Raw genomic sequence first — 17796 nt, forward strand, 5'->3', positions numbered from 1 at the left:
GCTGATGAGATTTTGATACTATGAGATGATCCAAGTAGCAATTCTGGCTAAATCTGATAATGTATGCTGCAATTCATGGTTTGAATTTAGCGTGATGTGTGAGAACTGACTCTGTTGTTAAAAGTCATGGTACTTTTCCCATTAGGAATTTTGGCTGAGTGATTAAACTCATAATTAAATGCTAGCATGTTATATAACTTTACATGCATGCTTTTATTGCACAAAGTTAGAGACTTAAATGGATTGCTGCTGTAGTGCTAATACTCTGTTTCAGGACAGTCATTGTCCAAGTTATCTTCTGCTTGTTGAAGTTCTGTTGGAATTCTGTAGTCTGAAGGCAGCAGGGATCAGTATCTCTCAACCCCCAGGTCAAAAGAATTTCTTGGGCTTGTTCCATTTTGGTTTGGTGTCTTTTTATCTGTTGACAGCAGTGAGATTTTTCTGTTCCTTGGTAAACAAAATCCTGCTCTGACTCATTTGCAGTCCTTAAGCATAGAATGGTTCATAGGAAAGGCAGGAATGGATCATATAAGATGAGTATATTCGCCAGCTGGTTTTCAGTACTTGAGATTATTCCCATTTGGGGTTTATATTGAGAAGAAAACACAGGCAGACAATTCTCCTTGTTTTAAGGCACTTCACAGGGACTGTTCAGTCACTGAGCTTTTCATTTTCCTAATAAGTGCCTGTGGTTTTCCCATTGCTGTGGTGGGGCTGTGGAGGGCTGGAGGGAAGGTCCCTCAGAGATCAGGCAGGGGTGTTGGGAGCTCCTCACAGCAGGCTCCAGAATGGCTGGGGAGATCATAGGGCAGATGGGCTGATTAGTCTGTCACTGGCTTTTTTTACTTAGATGTTTGTTGAAGATGACAGGAAGGAAACTGCTGTGTAAAAAGAACGATCACTAATTACCTTTTGGAGTGAAAACTGGAGGAGGAAATGGCAACAGGAATATTGTCACAAGAAATAGTGGTCCATTGCTTACATTGATTCCCCCTATTCTTGAGTTCTGTGTTTTAATTTAAGATGCAATGATTATGAAGAAAAAATAATAAATGTATTTTTGTGTATGTTGCAATATTACAAATTATTGTGTGGTCCATATAGTTAAAACTTAAGAACAGCTTTTGATATGGATTTTTAGCAAAAACTACCAAAACTTTTCACTTTTGATTTTAGGTTTTAGACAAAGCACTCAGTTAAGGTTTGTGAGAGCTGTTTCTAAACAAACAAGCCCAAACTTTGGCCAGATCTCCACTGCAGAATGTCTTGCCAGCAAAGCAGTGTGTATCAGCCAGGGGTGTGGAAAAAAGTCATACATCCTCGCTGACATCAATATGTTGGCGAAAGCCCAGGTGTGCATGCAGCTGTGCAGGCAGAAGAGAGCTTTTGTCGGCTTGGCTGGTGTTTGGGAGGTGATGCAACTGCGCCAGCACACAAACTCTTCTCCTGGCCTGCGCCGTCAGCGTCGAGACTGCACTGCCAACCAGCCCTTTGCAGCAGGAGCAACTGGGAAAAAAGGCCCCTTTGAACAACAGAGGGACCTCTAAAATTTAGTTTTTACAAGTAGTTTCGATGAGGAACAGAGCGAAAAAAGTGATTCAGATTTTAAAATTTTAATGTAAAAAACGTGGTTTAGTTGTATGGATTTAAGATGTCACTGTCCCTTTAATGGTCATTGGGTTGCAGGCTTTGAGAACTGCAGGACACCCAGCACATGAGTTTTGTAAAGCCTTTAAGGCTTGTGAAGGTATGAGTCTCACTGAAAAACCTCCTGTCTGTAAACTATAGTAGTCCCCATTTACATTCCTGTCATGTTTGAATGTGACCACTAGCACTAGAACATCTTCATGTTTAAATAGAAGTTTAAATTTCTCAGAATGGAGTGTTTATGTTTTACAGACAGACAGAATTAGGATTCCTGTTCTCTCAGACACACATTTTCCTCTCCTGCTGGTGACAAGATTTTACAAAACTCCAGTTCTTCATAGCATAGAAAAACAAAGATTTTAAGGGGAAAACACTGTAAGAAATAAAAGAAAAACCAAACCAAAGGTACTGAAAAACTTCAGAGAGGCCCTTAGCCTTCAGTTGTAATTATGAGTTTAGATGAAGACAGGTATGTGTATGTTGATTTTTCTGGCAGCCGTACGTGCACATTTTGAAACCATGAACAGAGCAGTTTTGCATTCAATCACTGCATTTTGAGAACTTCACCGAAGGCTTTTTGAAGAGAATATCACTGTGCCAGACTAAGTTTGTTCTGTTGTGAAAATGTTTTGAAACTAGTCGCTCTGTCATTCTGCATTGCTTGTAACCCTAAAAATAATTGCCTGGCGTTACTGGAAGCAGAGTGGTCTGACAGACTGACTTGTGCTGCTATTGTTAAAATCCGTCAATGTTTCCATTGCAAACTTGGAAGGGAGCATTTAATCTTTTTCCCTGGAAGAAATTCTAGATCAGTGCTTCAATTCCAAATATAAATATTTTGGAAAAGATTTGACATTTCTAAAAATCTTTATTAAAAACAAGCAAAACAAAAAAATCTCTAACCCTATGGTAATGAAATACTGATATTCAGTTTTGAAATGCTAAATGGTCAGGAATGTATTTAATTATTTTTTGTAATTTTCAGTGCAACTAAATTAGGCAGCAGCAATGTTACTGCTTATCAATGTTGATTTTATAGCAAGTCTTGCAGTTAGCTGTTCCAGGCCATTATAGCTGCATAATAAACTTTGCAACATGCCAAATTGGAAGATTTCAAAACCTTCCTAGGGAAACACAAAAAAGAAATGCATAATTACCATAAAGTATCTGATATAAGGCATGCCTTTGTACTTGTCTCCCACTCACACTTCCATTCCAGTTTCTTGAGGTTATCTCCAAAATAGTTTCACTTTTCTTGTGTTTTGTTGTGTGTAGTTTCATGGGGGCTTTAAACAGAGGTAAACTCTAATCCTTTCCTCTCTGCCTTCACACTCCTGCTCCCTGCCGTGTGACAGCCAAAGGTTTTGCGTCGTGCACAGCCCACATGTGGTGTACCAGATCAGGGAAGATCATTTTCTGGTTCAGTTTGTGGCTGTACAACTGTTTGTACTAATCCAAGGAAGAGGGGTGGCACTAGGGTGGGAACAAGTGAGTCTACATTGACATCTCACTTTATATTCCATTGTATTTTTTCCCCCTCCTGTGCCTTTCCTCTGCATTCGCAGGGCAGTTCTTTGCTATGAGTTTGTGGTGGAAGCTCAGGATTTGCAGGAAAGGGACCGCATACAACCACTTTGTCAGTGAAAACCACGTAGTCACAAGATGTTTACAGGCAACTTCACTTCTCTAGTACATTTTTAAAAGTATTTCTCTCTTACAACACCATGGACATGTTGATATTACTTTTTGTAGAGACCCCTGCTATACTTTTCTTAATGCAAATGATTTCTCTACTGCAAGTTTCCTCTAGGATGTTTTTATGTTCAATTGGGGTCTGATTTTAAGAGCAATAGCATTAGATACCTTCAGGAGTAGGTAGAAGTGCTTATGTGCTTTTCTTGTTTTGAAGTTTGATTTTTTTACCATTATATAGAGCCTTTTTCCTGACAATTGTGAAGTAATCCACAAGTATGGAAACAGACAGCAGTATGAAAGTTCTCCTAAGGCACACCATTCATTTAAAGTCTGGTCCTTAAGCTATCTGTGCTCTGTCTCTATCTCTAAAAAAATAATAGCAGTATTGTGTGAAGTACCAAAAGCCAGAGGAGATAGAAAAGAGACTTCTAATTATTTTTATATTTTTTCATAGATTAAGGAAAGAGCATGGTCTTTGTGTCTGCCACAATTTGACATGTGAAACAGTCATAGTGATATAAGCTTTGTACCTACTGGAACCTAGAGGAACAATAGCTCCTATTTAATTTTCACATCAGATGACACAATGAAGAGTGATAAAATCCTATGAGTAATATCCAGTGGAGGTTATATATAATTTGACCCTGTGTCATGCATCAAATGGTGGTTGGAGATACTGGGATGTGCCAGTGAATCCTGTCCCAAACGTGGTGTGAAAGCAGCTGTGTTTAAAATCAGTGGGTAATTAGGAACAGAGTGAACACGGTGCCCCAGATGGTAGCCAGGCTGCTGGAGGCTGGGCTGATGTGCATGCTGTGATTGCTACCTGTACTTGACTCTAACGTGCTTTTTCCTTTGCAGCAGTCCATTGTACCAGCCCACCCAATGGCTCCTCCTAGTCCCAGCACCACCAGCAGTAATAACAACAGTAGTAGCAGCAGCAACTCAGGATGGGATCAATTAAGTAAAACTAACCTTTACATCAGAGCACTGCCTCCAAACACCACTGATCAGGACCTGGTAAAACTATGCCAACCGTAAGTACTGTGTTAACATGTAAATTCTAATGTCATACCTTAAAAGCTTATAGTAGGTATCTGAGATGAGTGTGTGGATTATGAGGAAAGGAAACCAGATTCATAAATGTACAGCCTCAAGCTGTGATATGGTGGCAAGTTTCAACTTTGTTGGCAATCAGAAGGAAAAGATTGTTTGATGCTTTGGAGAAGCAAAGAAAGTGGGAATACAGTGATGAACTGAAGCAATCTACTGCTTTCATAAAAGCTGTGATTACCCATGGTGCTGTTGAAATCACAGATAAAATTAATACCTAAATGTCAAACTTGCTATTGAGAGCCTGCATAGAGGGTCTCCTCTGTTCACTACTAAGATAATCTGTTGATACAAATTCGAGTAATTGTTCTGAATCACTGTAAACTACAATGTGTATTTGAAGGCTTATCCTACTTTCAGGATAACTAGTTTCAGACTAGTTTATGGCTGTACTTTGCTGCACAGTTATTTTTATCATCAGAAATAGCTGATCCAAGAGAGAATCCTCTCTAGTGGCTGAAGTTCTGGGTAGACTTGGCTTAGCAGAGGGCTGTTAGGCAATGTTGTTGGCATAAGATATTTTGCTTATGAGAGTTTTTTGGTTTTTTAATTTTTACAGCAACACTTGCCTCTTACTTTCAAATATGGGTTATCTGTCAAGACTGTGCAGTTGGGTTGTTCATACACTGTTCAAAATGCTTTAAATGTTTTACTAGATTTTTAAAATGCTTAGTATTTCCAACATTCATAGTCCACTGGATTATTTTGAGATCAAAAATAGTCAGCTAAATTTTCATTACCACATGTAAGAAAACATCAAAATCTTCTATTTTGGATGAATAATTATTAAGATCTGTATATAATGCTACTGTGTGAAATTTAAAAAATAATTTTATGTTCCATTTAGCAGATAAGTAACTAAGAACATAGGAAAAATACAGCACAACACATGTAAGAAAAATAGGTAGCAAAATCTCTAAATTTTGGATTCAAACTTATGTGAAGTACCTTTGGTTTTGAATATTGTAAAAAATCAGATACCTAATTTATAGAGTAGATTTTCTATTTTTCTTTTTAAAAATTAGACTTTCAGGGTAGTAGGCACATACAAGTCATCTTCGTATTATAATAAAAACAGCTTGGGCTCAGGTCTTTAAAGAAAAAAAATTCTATTTGCTCATTTCTCCAACAGCAAATGAAATCCTTGTGTTTAGCAGAGAAGAGAATAGATAATCAATCTGTGGAAAGACTTGTTGATAAGTTAAACATTTTTACAGCTTCCCATGTGACAATGACCTCTCGTAACTTGAATTTTAGTTGCAAATGCATGTTTTACAGAAGTGGATTTTTCCTTCCCGTTTTTGTCTTTTGAACTGATGAAGAAACCTTGGCCTGTGCACTCAAGTTATGCTAGGACAGAGCTGTGAGGTTGTTTTGTACTGGAGCCGCCCCAGTAACTACTATTTGTGCAGTGGTTACTATAGCTCCTTAATCTCTTTCTGAAGACATTTTGGTTTGCACAGTCTCAGATGTCATTGATGCATGAATAGCCTAGAAAAAAATATGTTCAATACCTTGCTGTAACTGGTCCCCTTCCTCTTAAATAGCTAAACATTCCAATTTTGTTGTTGCTGTTCAATATATAATGTAGTTGGAATAGCATGAATTAGAACGTAGAATATAGAACAGGCAAGACCTTCTGCCATGGTGTTGCTAAATCAATTCTGATGTGAATTTACAGACTTGGAAGGTCATGACATTTATTCCTGTGAGATATTTCCCTCCTAAGCATTTTACCTAAGAGGGTAGAAGAAGATTCTGTCTCAAAATTTTCCATTTCTACTGTGGAAGCAAGTGAGATGTCCAGAAACTTTAGGTTGGACAACATAATCCCTTAGCAATAAGTTATAAATGGCAGGTCTCTCCCTGTTCACAAGCTCAGTAATCCACTTTTGTAGACCATGACAAGTTTCATATGCAAACCTTTTCCTTCTTATAAATCTGCCTAAGCTTCTAGAGTGCAAAAGGCAGGATGTTCTTGAAAGTAAACCTGCCATGTTCATAGTTTAAGCTGAGATAATACAAAATAAATGGAGAATAAAATCTTGGAGACACAGAAGTCAATGAAGAGACTATTGTTTATTCCAGGTCTCTGAAGTAGTTTTTTTGCTCTTTCCAAATTCCAAAGATTTTACTAAGAGGCTTTTCGAGTAATTTTAGCTCCTTTTCTTTGTATAGAGTGGATCTTACTAATGTAAGAGGGTGTCCACAGCAGTGCTTGATGCTAAGAATGGATAGAAAGGCTGCTCTACATATTGTAGAAATGATCTTGCTAGTTGGCAATAAGCAATTTTTGTTGGATGTACATAAAAAGGTCACTGGCTTGTTTTGTGTCTTTTGACTGATGTCAGACAAAACAGAGAAACACCTGTGGTTTGAGGAAATAATGGTTGAAAAACGTCATTGCACATTGTCACTGTAAGTACCAGAAAGATCCCATCTGCGGAGATTTTTCCTTCTGATCATAATGGACTTGTATCATATATACTCTACAGAAAAGTTCTTTTCAATGATGGTTATGGTAGAGAAAGATTGCTTTTGACAGAAGCCCTCAGAATACAAGCTCTAATAATCTACAGAATTCTTGTGTGGGGATTGTTGTACTGTGACTTTGATTTAGCCAGAATTTGCATTAGTTCTTGTCATGACAGCAGTGCTAATTTTGGCCGTGTTTTTACTTAGTTTAATTATTTTTGGTGAATCACTGGAAAACCCCCTTATCAATGATGGAAGTGTTGGGCTTGCTCTGCTGTTGTAGTGCAGCTGTGCAGTATTTACGAACACAGTGAACAAACATTCACCAGCTTTGTGGAAAAGTATTTTCCTGGCAAGAGCACAATTTGCCAGTATACATGTCTACAAATCTGTCTCCACCTTCAGCTGACTGGTCCTTTCTGTTTTTCTATTAGGTGAAGCTTTTTTCCTCTTTTCCTACTTGAAAAGAGCACATTATGTTTTTGTTGTGAGGGCTTGGGAGCACGGCTGTTTTTTGGAGTGTATTACTGGCTTTTGTGTGGGAAATGAAGCTGCCATGTTTCTGTTCATTCAAACTTGATCCTGCTGCTCCAGTTCTGCACTGAGAAAAAAATTTCTTCATATCAGTTGTGCCAGAGGCAGAAGTGTGCAGAGGACTAAAGTAGGTATTGTTTGTCACAAGGATGTCATAACAGCCCAGAACCAGAGGAGTGTCAGGGGGACATGATATGAGTCAGTCCTGGCCCTGAGAGCTTCCCATCAGGTTTGTGGGAGTAGGCAAAGCAATCAATGCAGTGGCCCACAGATCCTGTCTGTTCTGCGGGAGGCTGGACAGGAGCAATCAGCTAAATAGGGCAGGAGCAGAGGACAGGAGCCAGTGAGGTTTGGGAAAGCTTGCAGGAAGCTGCCTGGCTGTGCTGTGTGGTTTCTTTTCACAACCATAGAGTGCCATTGCATGGGATCTGCTGCACTGAGCAAGCCTCTGCCATGAAGAGCTGGTTTGACAGGGTTGCTGAACCAGTGGTTATTTCAGCTGTGCCTAATTGCACTCCCTTCTCCTGGTGTGGATATCAATACTTGATATGCTTTTTTCAGCTTTTCTGCTGAGTTTTGAATATATTACTTAGGCTTTAACTATACTTTCTTGTTCAGTGACTCTTAGTCCTGTCTTTTAACTTACTGAATTTCTGGATCTGAAGATACAAGGTTAAATTCACTGAAATTGTTGAGCCTGCTTATCTAATTAGGGACTTATGTGATTGGGTCTTAGCAGATTCAGTCAGGAGTTTGTAACATGCTTTGACATGTTTTCTAGGTGCTTTCCAGACTCTCACTAAGCGCTGTGCTTTGCTGAGGATGACCTTTATGCTGAAGCCACATGGTTCCAAAGCCCTGTACTTTCCACTGTCTTGCTTGTGATTTACTTGCTGGCCTGCAGCAGCACTGTGTCTGTGTAATGCTGTTTCTTCAGAGACCTCCTTTTGTGACATGTACATTGTTAAATGAGGATGATGCAGCAGACCCTTCATCCTCCTGACAATCCCCAGTCCCTGGGTGAGATTTCAAGCTTTGAGGCTTTACCCAAGTCTCCTCTGTTGAGTTCAGCATAAATCATCTGATCAGCCCATTCTTTGGTATTCTCTCTTCCAGGCTGTTTTCTCACACTGTACTGCTTGTATCAAGGTGTTTGTAGTCTGTATGGTAATTTTGAAATCGCTTTTTCCTCTGGACAGTTCCACTTAGTTGGCCTTCCCTCTAAAGTTATCACTGTAGGGTCATATTGTGGGTTTTTAATGGGAATACATTCAGGAAAGCAGCTGCTTTAAGGTAACAAAATATAGAATTACCACAGCAGGCCATTGTTCTGTGCCAGGATGGTCTACACACAGAAACAGAACCCTGCAGTGCCTGCCTTTGCATATGTGCATTCTGAAATCACCTGTCTTGTTGACAGAGTAATTTAAGGATTCCTTGCTAAATATTCAGCATCATGAGCACAGGCATAGCTAAAACAACTGGCAGGCTAATGGTTTTCTTGAAACACATGACCCGGTTGTGATATACAGCTTTGTTTCCAAAACACTTAGTTATGTACTCCAGTGTTTCCCTGTTCTGAGGCAAGATCACTTGAAAGTTGTTTCAATTCCCTGTTCTTAGTAAAAGATGTATTTTCATTGTCATGTGACATCCATTAACATATTAATGTTTCCAAGTTCTTTGCTGTGTAATTGTGACCTCTTCCGTGTTGCCATTTCTCATTTCCTTCAAACATATTTAGGACTGAAAAGAGGTGAACTGGAACTCAGACATTTACTGTACAGGGAGCTGGCACCACTGTGGTCACTTAAGATCAATAATTTTACTCAGCATACCTTGTTAGAAAAAAAAAGCTGGACTTTAGAAAATGGTCTGAACATCTCTTGCATTTTACATCTTGAGAGAGTGGTCTGGGCAGGTCATTGCTGCTTAGAAATACTTACAGCACATGAACACAACCCCTTTAGATAAATGGTGTGGCTAAGTGAAAGTGGAATGAAAGTTTTCAAAGCTGATTTCTCCACTTCTTTTAAAAGTATTCTCTCTTTATTTCTTTTTCTCCGTTTTTCTTGGACCTTTCTTTCATGGTTTGCTGGCTGCAGTGATGTATTGCATTCATAATTATGTGGAATATGATTTTGTGTCACATAATTAAATGTGATACATCAGTGTCTCTGAAACTGTTCCCTTTGAGAACAGTATTAATACTGATTATATTGTGGCAGGAACCTATCTATTGCTCTTACCTTTTTAGGGTAAAAAGAAGCCCTCTGCAAATTTCTTTTTTCCAGAGTTATGTGTGCATTTTTATAAACAATATTATTGCATACATGTCTGAATAAATAACACAAGGTTTATAGATAAATGTTTGGTTCTAGGAGGAGATAGATTCCTTAGTGATTGAGCAGTATGTGATTTGTACTGTTCAGCTCTATTGTGTAATACCAGCATCATGTTTTTCCTTTATTCCCTGCTCAAGGACTGTGGCATGGTTTGGGGTTTGTATTAGCTGCAGTAGATTTTCCTTAGCTGCACTTTTCACTCAGTTTTCTTCTTCAGAGCAAACATATCCCCCAGGATGGTGAAGGTGCTCTCCCTGAATGTATTCATTGGTTGTGCTGGTGCTGTTGCCTGTGCAGTGGTGTGGAACACAATGAAGAAACACCCACAGGAGCCCTGAGACCAGATTTAGCTAATCTCAGCTGTGCTCTGCAGCTGATGCACCCAGTTTCTCAACCAGTCAGACTGTCAGAGGAGTGGCCTGCCACTCTGGTGTGCAAACCGGCTCTGCTGGCTTCTGTCTGAGCTGGTCATCTTCTGAGAGGCTGCTGTCAAAAACATGTATAGCCCATTTCTACAGCTGAAGAGAAACAGAATTCGTCATTTTATGTTCCTTTTGCCAGATGCACCAGAGAGATGTAGGCCTGGTATGGAGGCTGAAATGCTCCTTTTGTCAGGGCTTGACTTCCACAACAAGTAGCGAGGTGTTTGCTTGGTATGCCATGGGAGCTGTGATTGGCCTGGAGATGTGATGTTTGCTTTAAATAGTCATTTCCCTATTGTTTAGCAACTGATTGCAGCAGTCATGTCATGAAGTATCTAGTCTGGCATGATGTCAAGGAAGATTCTCTATCTTCCCCTCAATATTTGGACTTTATTTAGCTAGAAATAAAATTCAGACAGCTTTACATTCATGATCAAATAAAATCTACACTGAAATTCTCTCTAAGAAGTTCCAGGGTGTTTTTTTTACAGTAATGCTTTCTTGTAGAATGTTATTAGGGACCCATACATATTTTCAGGGAAGTTGTAGTTGAGAGAAAGTTTAAAAAGTCCTGTAATCTAGATGCAGATAGTATCTTGACGTGCCGTGAATTTTAAACAAATACAGTTTTAATTTTCTCTTTCACTTTTTTTATTAAGCAAAGATTGTGGTTTTTCGAAGTCAGTTTTTTGTTTAGCCTAACTTAAAAGCAGTTCCCCTCAGCACATTGTTTAAAAAACAAGTAATTGAAATACAGACGCGCGAAGGAACTCTGTGTTTGCCCTGTGCTCGCAGATGTGGAGATCCAGTGATTGCACAACTCCCTGTCCCCTGGGAGATGAGAGTTCTGTTGCACTCTGGGGCCAGAGGAATGGTGATCCCATGGAATTTCCTTGAGGAAGTGGGGGCGAGGGAGAAGAGAGTGGAAGGAATGTTTCAGCCGCAGCTGCTTGTAAAAGAAGCACTAGGAAAACAGATTTGGTAAAAGTTACCACCATTGAAGATCTCCTCTTGGAAAACAAAGAGCTGATTTGGTAGCACAGGGCTGGGTATTTGCTGTACGGAGATGGAACCACAGAGCTGCAGGAGAGAAGTGTCCAGTGGCAGCTGCTGGAATGCCTTTGATCAGGGTCCCAGTCCTGGCTCCCCAGCGGCAGGGACCTGACGCACATGGGAAGTGGTAGCAGCAGTTGTTCTCTCGAATAACCAGTAATTCAAGAACATTTTGAAGGGATAGTTTAATTCCAGTAGATACTAAAAATGTTAACAAGTACTAATCAGGCTTTTTAGTGGGTTCCATGATGCCAAAAACTGCCCCTTCTGTCAGAGACCTCTTAGGCAGGCGTCTCAGTCAGAAACCAGTCCAGAACTGACTCAGCTTAGAGCCCAAGTTAGCTTTGGCCTCAGCATGCTTACATCAAACCTGTCCTTTTCTTCAGGAAACCATTCAGAATAGAAACCTGGATTAGTATTTGAAGCAGGTTCTTACATCCAGTGTCCAAGATCTCATGTGGTTTCACATAACTTTTAGGTATTTTGTGAAGTCTTGTCTTTGCTAAAGGTTCTTTCTGCTTAGCTCTGATTTCTGTAATGCTAACTTCTTGAAATTAGAAAATGAGCTGTCTGATGTTGATATGTTATAAGGCCACTCTTTTTAGATAACATTTTAACCTTTTTTTACCCACGTCATTGCTGAGCTTCGTTTAGGGCTGACAAACAACACTTTGCATCCAACATAATAAATATTCATATTCAACCTGTAGAATGAAAGCAGTATCAAATATAGGTAAACTAGTTTTATTAAATTAATTAAATTAATTTAATTTAATTAAGATCCTGCTATCCAAATGAAATGTGTAACTGAAGAAATGGAAAAAGCAGTGTTTATGGTTAAAAAAACTCCACATAATGTTAAGTCTTGATCCTCAATTTTTTTCCCACAACTCTTAAAATTTTACCCTTTTTTGACATTCAGAAAATGTCAGCTGCCTCAGTTCCATTTGAGCAGTTGCCTTACTGAAGGCTCAGACTAACTCTGTAGGAAATGAAATCATTAAGGGGTTACTGAGAGAAGAATTAGCATTTAATTATTTAAATATCTGATCTTTCTAGATAGATGTGCTGTACCTGGGAAAAAAAAGTCAAATTTTAATTTGTATGTTGACAATATTAGGATACATGGACAAGGAGAAAAAAACACCAATGAAAACTCAAAAAGAGAAGACTTTGATTCAGGGTCTGTTTTGACACTGTTACTAGTACAAATATTCTACTTGAAATAACCTGTGAGAGTTGAGTTAATCATTTACAGAGTCAATTGCAGGGGAAGAAATATGTTCTGATTTGTAGTCCTATCCTGCCCCTTATATTTCCATTTCTTCTCTTACTTATTTTACAGAAGAGGAAAATTATCCACCAAAAGGTGTGTAATTTCACTTTTGGTTATAAATAATTACATTTAATTAACTGATCATTTTGGCCATCTTACCTGAAATATGTTAGCCTAAAATGTGTGTTCTTCTTACATGCCTGGTTTCCATATTCTGTGCAGTTGTGTAATTTTACATGTTATCTTTAGAAGACAGAGTCTGAATCAGTATTTTTTCCTGGGGAACACTGTGGACTTATGTCTTACGCATTATTAATATTTCTAATCCTAGGGCTGCTTTTTGGCTTACATGTAGTCTTTAATAAGCTTTCACAAGTCTTCTCAAAGTATCAACAATTACTCTGTTGCATTAATAAGGACTTTAACATCTGAGTGAATGCAATAGTGAAATAAGTGTTATGTTAATAAAAAATCTAAAATTGTAAGAAAAGAGCTTCGTTTAGGATGGTACAGATACATAAGAAACCTCAAATCTCTTATTTGTAAACCCTTAATGTCAGAAATAAATCTAAAGACCTGAAAAAGAGCCAAAGTACTTACTTCTGGTTTCAAGGACTTTGCTGAAAGGGTAACTGAAGAGCTTTTGGAGCCCAGAGATAAGCAGTTTTATAGTTCAGTATATAATTTCATTTAGTATATATATCAAAGCCCAAAGGGACTGCTGTGCTCACAGACAGAAATGTTTCCCTGTGCCTTGGAGAGACGGCAGGTTTGACTGGAGCTGTCTGTGTGCCCTGTGCTCACAGAGACCTGACCTGGCAGGCGCAGAGCGCCCGGGACCCAGCGCTCCTGTGCCAGCAGTGGGGCTGGAAAGCGCTCCCTGCTCCATGGTGTGCTCTGAGCATTTATCTGATAGTGAGGGCTGAGCTTTCAGCTGCCTCAGTGCTGGGTGCCAGGTGAACTCCACCATGTCTGGTTCTTTTGGCATTGTGGTTTCTTCTTCTTTTCAACCTGTAGCTGTGCGGTACCTCAGGCAGAAATCTCCCTGTGTTAACCCTGAATGCCTTGGCTGAGGTCTGGAGAAGACATTTGGCAGAGAGAAAAGAGACTTTTCCCCTTCAAGGCCTGAGGCTATCAGCATGGTGGGGTGTGCAGCCCAGCTGATGGAGCAGTGTGCATTTCCTTTCCCTCCCCTCACTGCTGTTTGTTGTGCTGTTGATCTGGAAGGGACTCTTTGTAAATCATTTGTCTTTCCTCCCCCTCCTCCCCAGAGATCCTGGGGATTATTCAAACTCTTACATTTCCCGTATTTGAAGCTACATGTTTTTTATCGTGTGGAAGGCTTTGTCTTAGTTTTATTGCTAAGGCTTTTTTATTTGTTGCCAAAAGTCTGTGTGCTACATTTTGAAGATCTCAAATAACGGGAGGGAAATTCTTGCTCTCTGTTCCTTTTTCTCTGTGACGATTAGAGGACTTCCACACTTGAGAACAGAGGTGCAGTACTAGCAGTGAAAGATTGTTAAGCCAGGACTGCTGCTGAAAAGTCCATCATCATACAAAGGCCATCAGACAAAAGCATGAATGTACTTTTTAACTGTAAACTAGGATCAGTTCTTTTTGAACAGCTTCTAAATATTCAGAGTTATAACATTTTAAAAATACACAAGAATCTGTCCCAGTCCTCTGTTCTTCCCAAGTGAATTGCATATCACTTTGTTCCATGCAAATTTCTGAAGGCTTTTTCCTTAATTAATCATATATTTATTAATTCTCTTTGAAGTCTAGGACACTCACTCTGAATTATGCAGTTTCACAAATGTCATTAAATATTTTGAAGAGAGTGGCCCTGCCAGGAAGAGGGGACAGGTCTGACTGTCACTGAGCAAGTGTTTCCCATCTAACACTTGAACTGAGGTCGAGGTGATCATCTGAGGAGCTCAGGCTCACTGCTCTGCATGTAGTTGAAAGCTGAGCAGCAGCAAAACTTGACTTTTAAAGTAACTGGTTACTGAGCAAGTATCCAAGTGGTGGATGTAGGTTTTGGGAACATTGTTAGTTTCTTTATCTCACGGGATTTAAAAAAATGTAGTTTAATTAGAAACAGAGCAGAGTACATCTAAATATATAGCTGTAAAGGCAGATGCTTATAATGGTATAATAGTATACTATTGGAAACTCTTCCGAAAAGGGCATCCACTGCTATTTATATCACCACAACAAAATTCATTAATTTTTTACCATGAAAAAGGGGAAATTAATTTCTGTTTCTCTCTATGAAGATTTTCAAGTTCTTGTGGTAGAAGACATCTGAGTGCCTTTAGGGCATCTTAAATTTGCTCACCGTTTTCTGGTAGTTATTGTGCCTTGTTTTGTCCTTTCCATAAGAGAGAGATGTGGAGGCAGGTTAAAGTGCAGAGGAAAGAGTAAGTTTTCGGAATTTTGTACTATGGTCAGGAGGGAGTATTTCTGAGGGCAGTGTTTTCTTCTGCTCTGTGTCTTTTCCAAACTTTTGCTTTTTCAAGGGGAGAGAATTTGCAAAAAAAATTTAATTTTTCCTCAGAAATTTTTCTGGATTTTTCTTTGGACCCGAGTCACTGATGTTCTGCCTTCTTCAGGACCCAATACTTCTGTTCATGCTTGTGCCAAAGATATTTGACAATTGTTGAGTTCAACTTCTTCTCTCAAGTTGTTTTCCCCTAGCAGTAGAGGTCAACATTTGGCTATGACAGTTCTCCTTTATTTTTTTGGCAGTCAGTTCTCTTAACATTCCTATTGCTGAGATCATCCTCACTAGACTTTCAGAAGAACATCTGACTGGGGTTCAAATTCTTTACCTTCTGCTCTTCTGGTCATGTAATATGTTATAGGAGAGGTTTTCGTCCTTTCCATTAATAATTAATTTGTTTCTAGATACCTTTTGTTAACACTAAGATCTGTTAATTTGTGGTTTCTTCCTTTCATTGTGATTTTGTTTCATGTTAAGGGTGTGGATTCTTTTAATCCCGAAGATAATTTAAGGGAATAAAAGTATCATGAAATTACTGCAGTCTGAGTCATACTTGGTCTGTGAGTTTAGTTCCCTGGCCTTCCCACACAGCATTTCCGATATGCAGTGAGCTGAGGGTGTGCAGGAAAGACTTTAGAGTGACCTAGATACTATTTAACTCTTTACTAGGGGGTGGCTCTCTGACCCTGGGTATAGCCATGCCTCTTTGCCTTCTTAGTCCTTTCCTATGTGATAATTGTATCCATTACGTTTCCCTACCTCTGAGTGGTTTAATATAAAGTATTCTAAGGTTTCTATTAGAATTATTTTAAGCATCTTTTAAAATTAGATTGATTGGAAAAATTAGAAAACTAACTATTTTAAAACCTGAAGTGTAGGCATGGAGATTCATCCTCAGAAGTTACAACTTCTTTTCCGTAGTACTTTATCACTTCTAAGATAAAAACTTGTTCTGCTGCCCTCTTGCAGGCAAAGAAATAGTCGTCTCAGGCTCTCTGAAAGAAAAATGTCTGTAAAGCCCTGAAACACTGATCATGTCATACCAGCTTCCTTGCTGGTGTGTGATGTTGAGTCTGTTCAAGAAAGGTGATGATACAGGATTGACTTTACTGACTTTGGGCTAACCTGTCAACTTTGCAGTCATGCAGTGTTTGATTGATTTTTTTGACTCTGTGTAAAAATGTGTTTTTTGACTAATCCCTTCTGTGGATGCTGATGTTCTGGGTTTGTGAAGCTCCCACAGATGCTGCTTTTAAGAAACTTTGACTATGTTTTATTCTGCTTAATGTAGTTTCCATCCAGCTTCGCAATTGACACAGCCAACGGGAGGATCCTAAATTTCTCTGAGCCCAGCTGACTCCTTCCTTTGCACAAATGCTTTTGGGTTGAGTTTTGCCTGCTAGGCTAGGATTAACCTCTTATCATCTGTGTACTTCACTGTGAAACCCAGTGATCCAAGTGCTTCCTTGGGCACACTGCCCGAGTCTGGGACACTGGACTCACCTTTACATTATGGTATTTGACATAGTCATTATGCAGAAGTCACTGGCGATGAGGGGCTGGGGATCACATGAGTTTCAGCCAGCTCTGTGTGTTCTACAGGGCAGTCTGGTGGTGCCCAGGGTGTGTGACTGCAGCCCTGGCTGCAGCTCAGGGCTCAGTGGGCTGACAGTGCAGTGGTTCCAGAGGACTTCAGTTGTCCTGGGCCACTGCAGTGATGGGATCAGGACAGGTTAATGACTTTTAAAAGAAAGGGGTATATTTAAGCCACCAAAAGCAGATTTCCATCTAAGTATCTATTACATACTCTACAAAACTGCAGAAATCAAACTCTGCCTCCTGCTTACTTCAGTCAATATTCAAAAGACCATCTAAGCAGTGTGAAACTGAGGAAGTGTCACTGAATATGACCCTGATGCATCACCCACAGAGGTTGCATTTTAGATTTTGTGTTACAGCTTGTGATTGCTCATCTATCTAAAATTTGGCAACAGATGGATAGTATTTTTTTTAATGCATAACACTCCTCTGTCCCTGTCTCAGCACTTAATACTACTGCAGGCATCTTTTCAACAGAGCCGCGCAGTTACAATCAATAATACGTGAGCTGATATTTCTGCTCAATAACATACAGCCACTTAAATGCCCTTCTGAAGTATATTGACCCCTGGAGAGAACTACTTTAGTACAACCATCTTCCCTATTGAAATGGAGATATTTGCTATTCAGCACAGCTGGGACTTGAGACTACAGAAGCAGATTCAAATAGAGATAAAGTCTTCGTGCTGTGCTATTAAGGGGACAAGGCATCTGGAAGGTTTTGCACTGACTTTGAGTAATTTGTCCATTTAGCTCTGTTCTAATAAGCCTGACATTAAGTTACCAGAAATTAAAGGAGTTTGTACTTTATTTATTATAGTGTCTTCATTACAAGGTGTTAATTCCAGTAGAGAATAGCTATTGAAAGTAGGAGTTTACTATGGGTATTTAGTAAAAGGATCACTGTAAAATGCAGTTCAGAGAAACTGGAATTATTTGTGCGTATTGGGATTTTTCCTCTCCTGCCTTCCAGACAGAAGAGAGGCAGTCAGCAATTTCTGAGATGGGGTGTTAAATTAGTGCAAGATAGAGGTAAGGACGAACAGTTATCTTTATGTAAAGTTTGCTTTAATCCAGCAGGCCAAGTCTTGGAAATCCTGTTGGCTTTTGAGTTGTCTTAATGTTACAAAA

The 17796-nt window shown here is 39.3% G+C and overlaps 1 protein-coding gene across 3 annotated transcripts in view; it reads left to right on the top strand.

Moving 5' to 3' along the window:
• Positions 1–17796, top strand: part of RBMS1 (RNA binding motif single stranded interacting protein 1) — a 143354-nt gene that overhangs the window by 73714 nt on the left and 51844 nt on the right. For all 3 annotated transcript variants that reach the window (XM_033064742.2, XM_033064743.2, XM_033064744.2), the window contains exon 2: positions 4204–4379. In XM_033064742.2, the coding sequence (XP_032920633.1) occupies positions 4204–4379 (176 nt within the window). The remainder of the gene's footprint in view (positions 1–4203; positions 4380–17796) is intronic.

Source organism: Catharus ustulatus, chromosome 7, assembly GCF_009819885.2.
Source record: "Catharus ustulatus isolate bCatUst1 chromosome 7, bCatUst1.pri.v2, whole genome shotgun sequence".
NCBI lineage: Eukaryota > Metazoa > Chordata > Aves > Passeriformes > Turdidae > Catharus > Catharus ustulatus.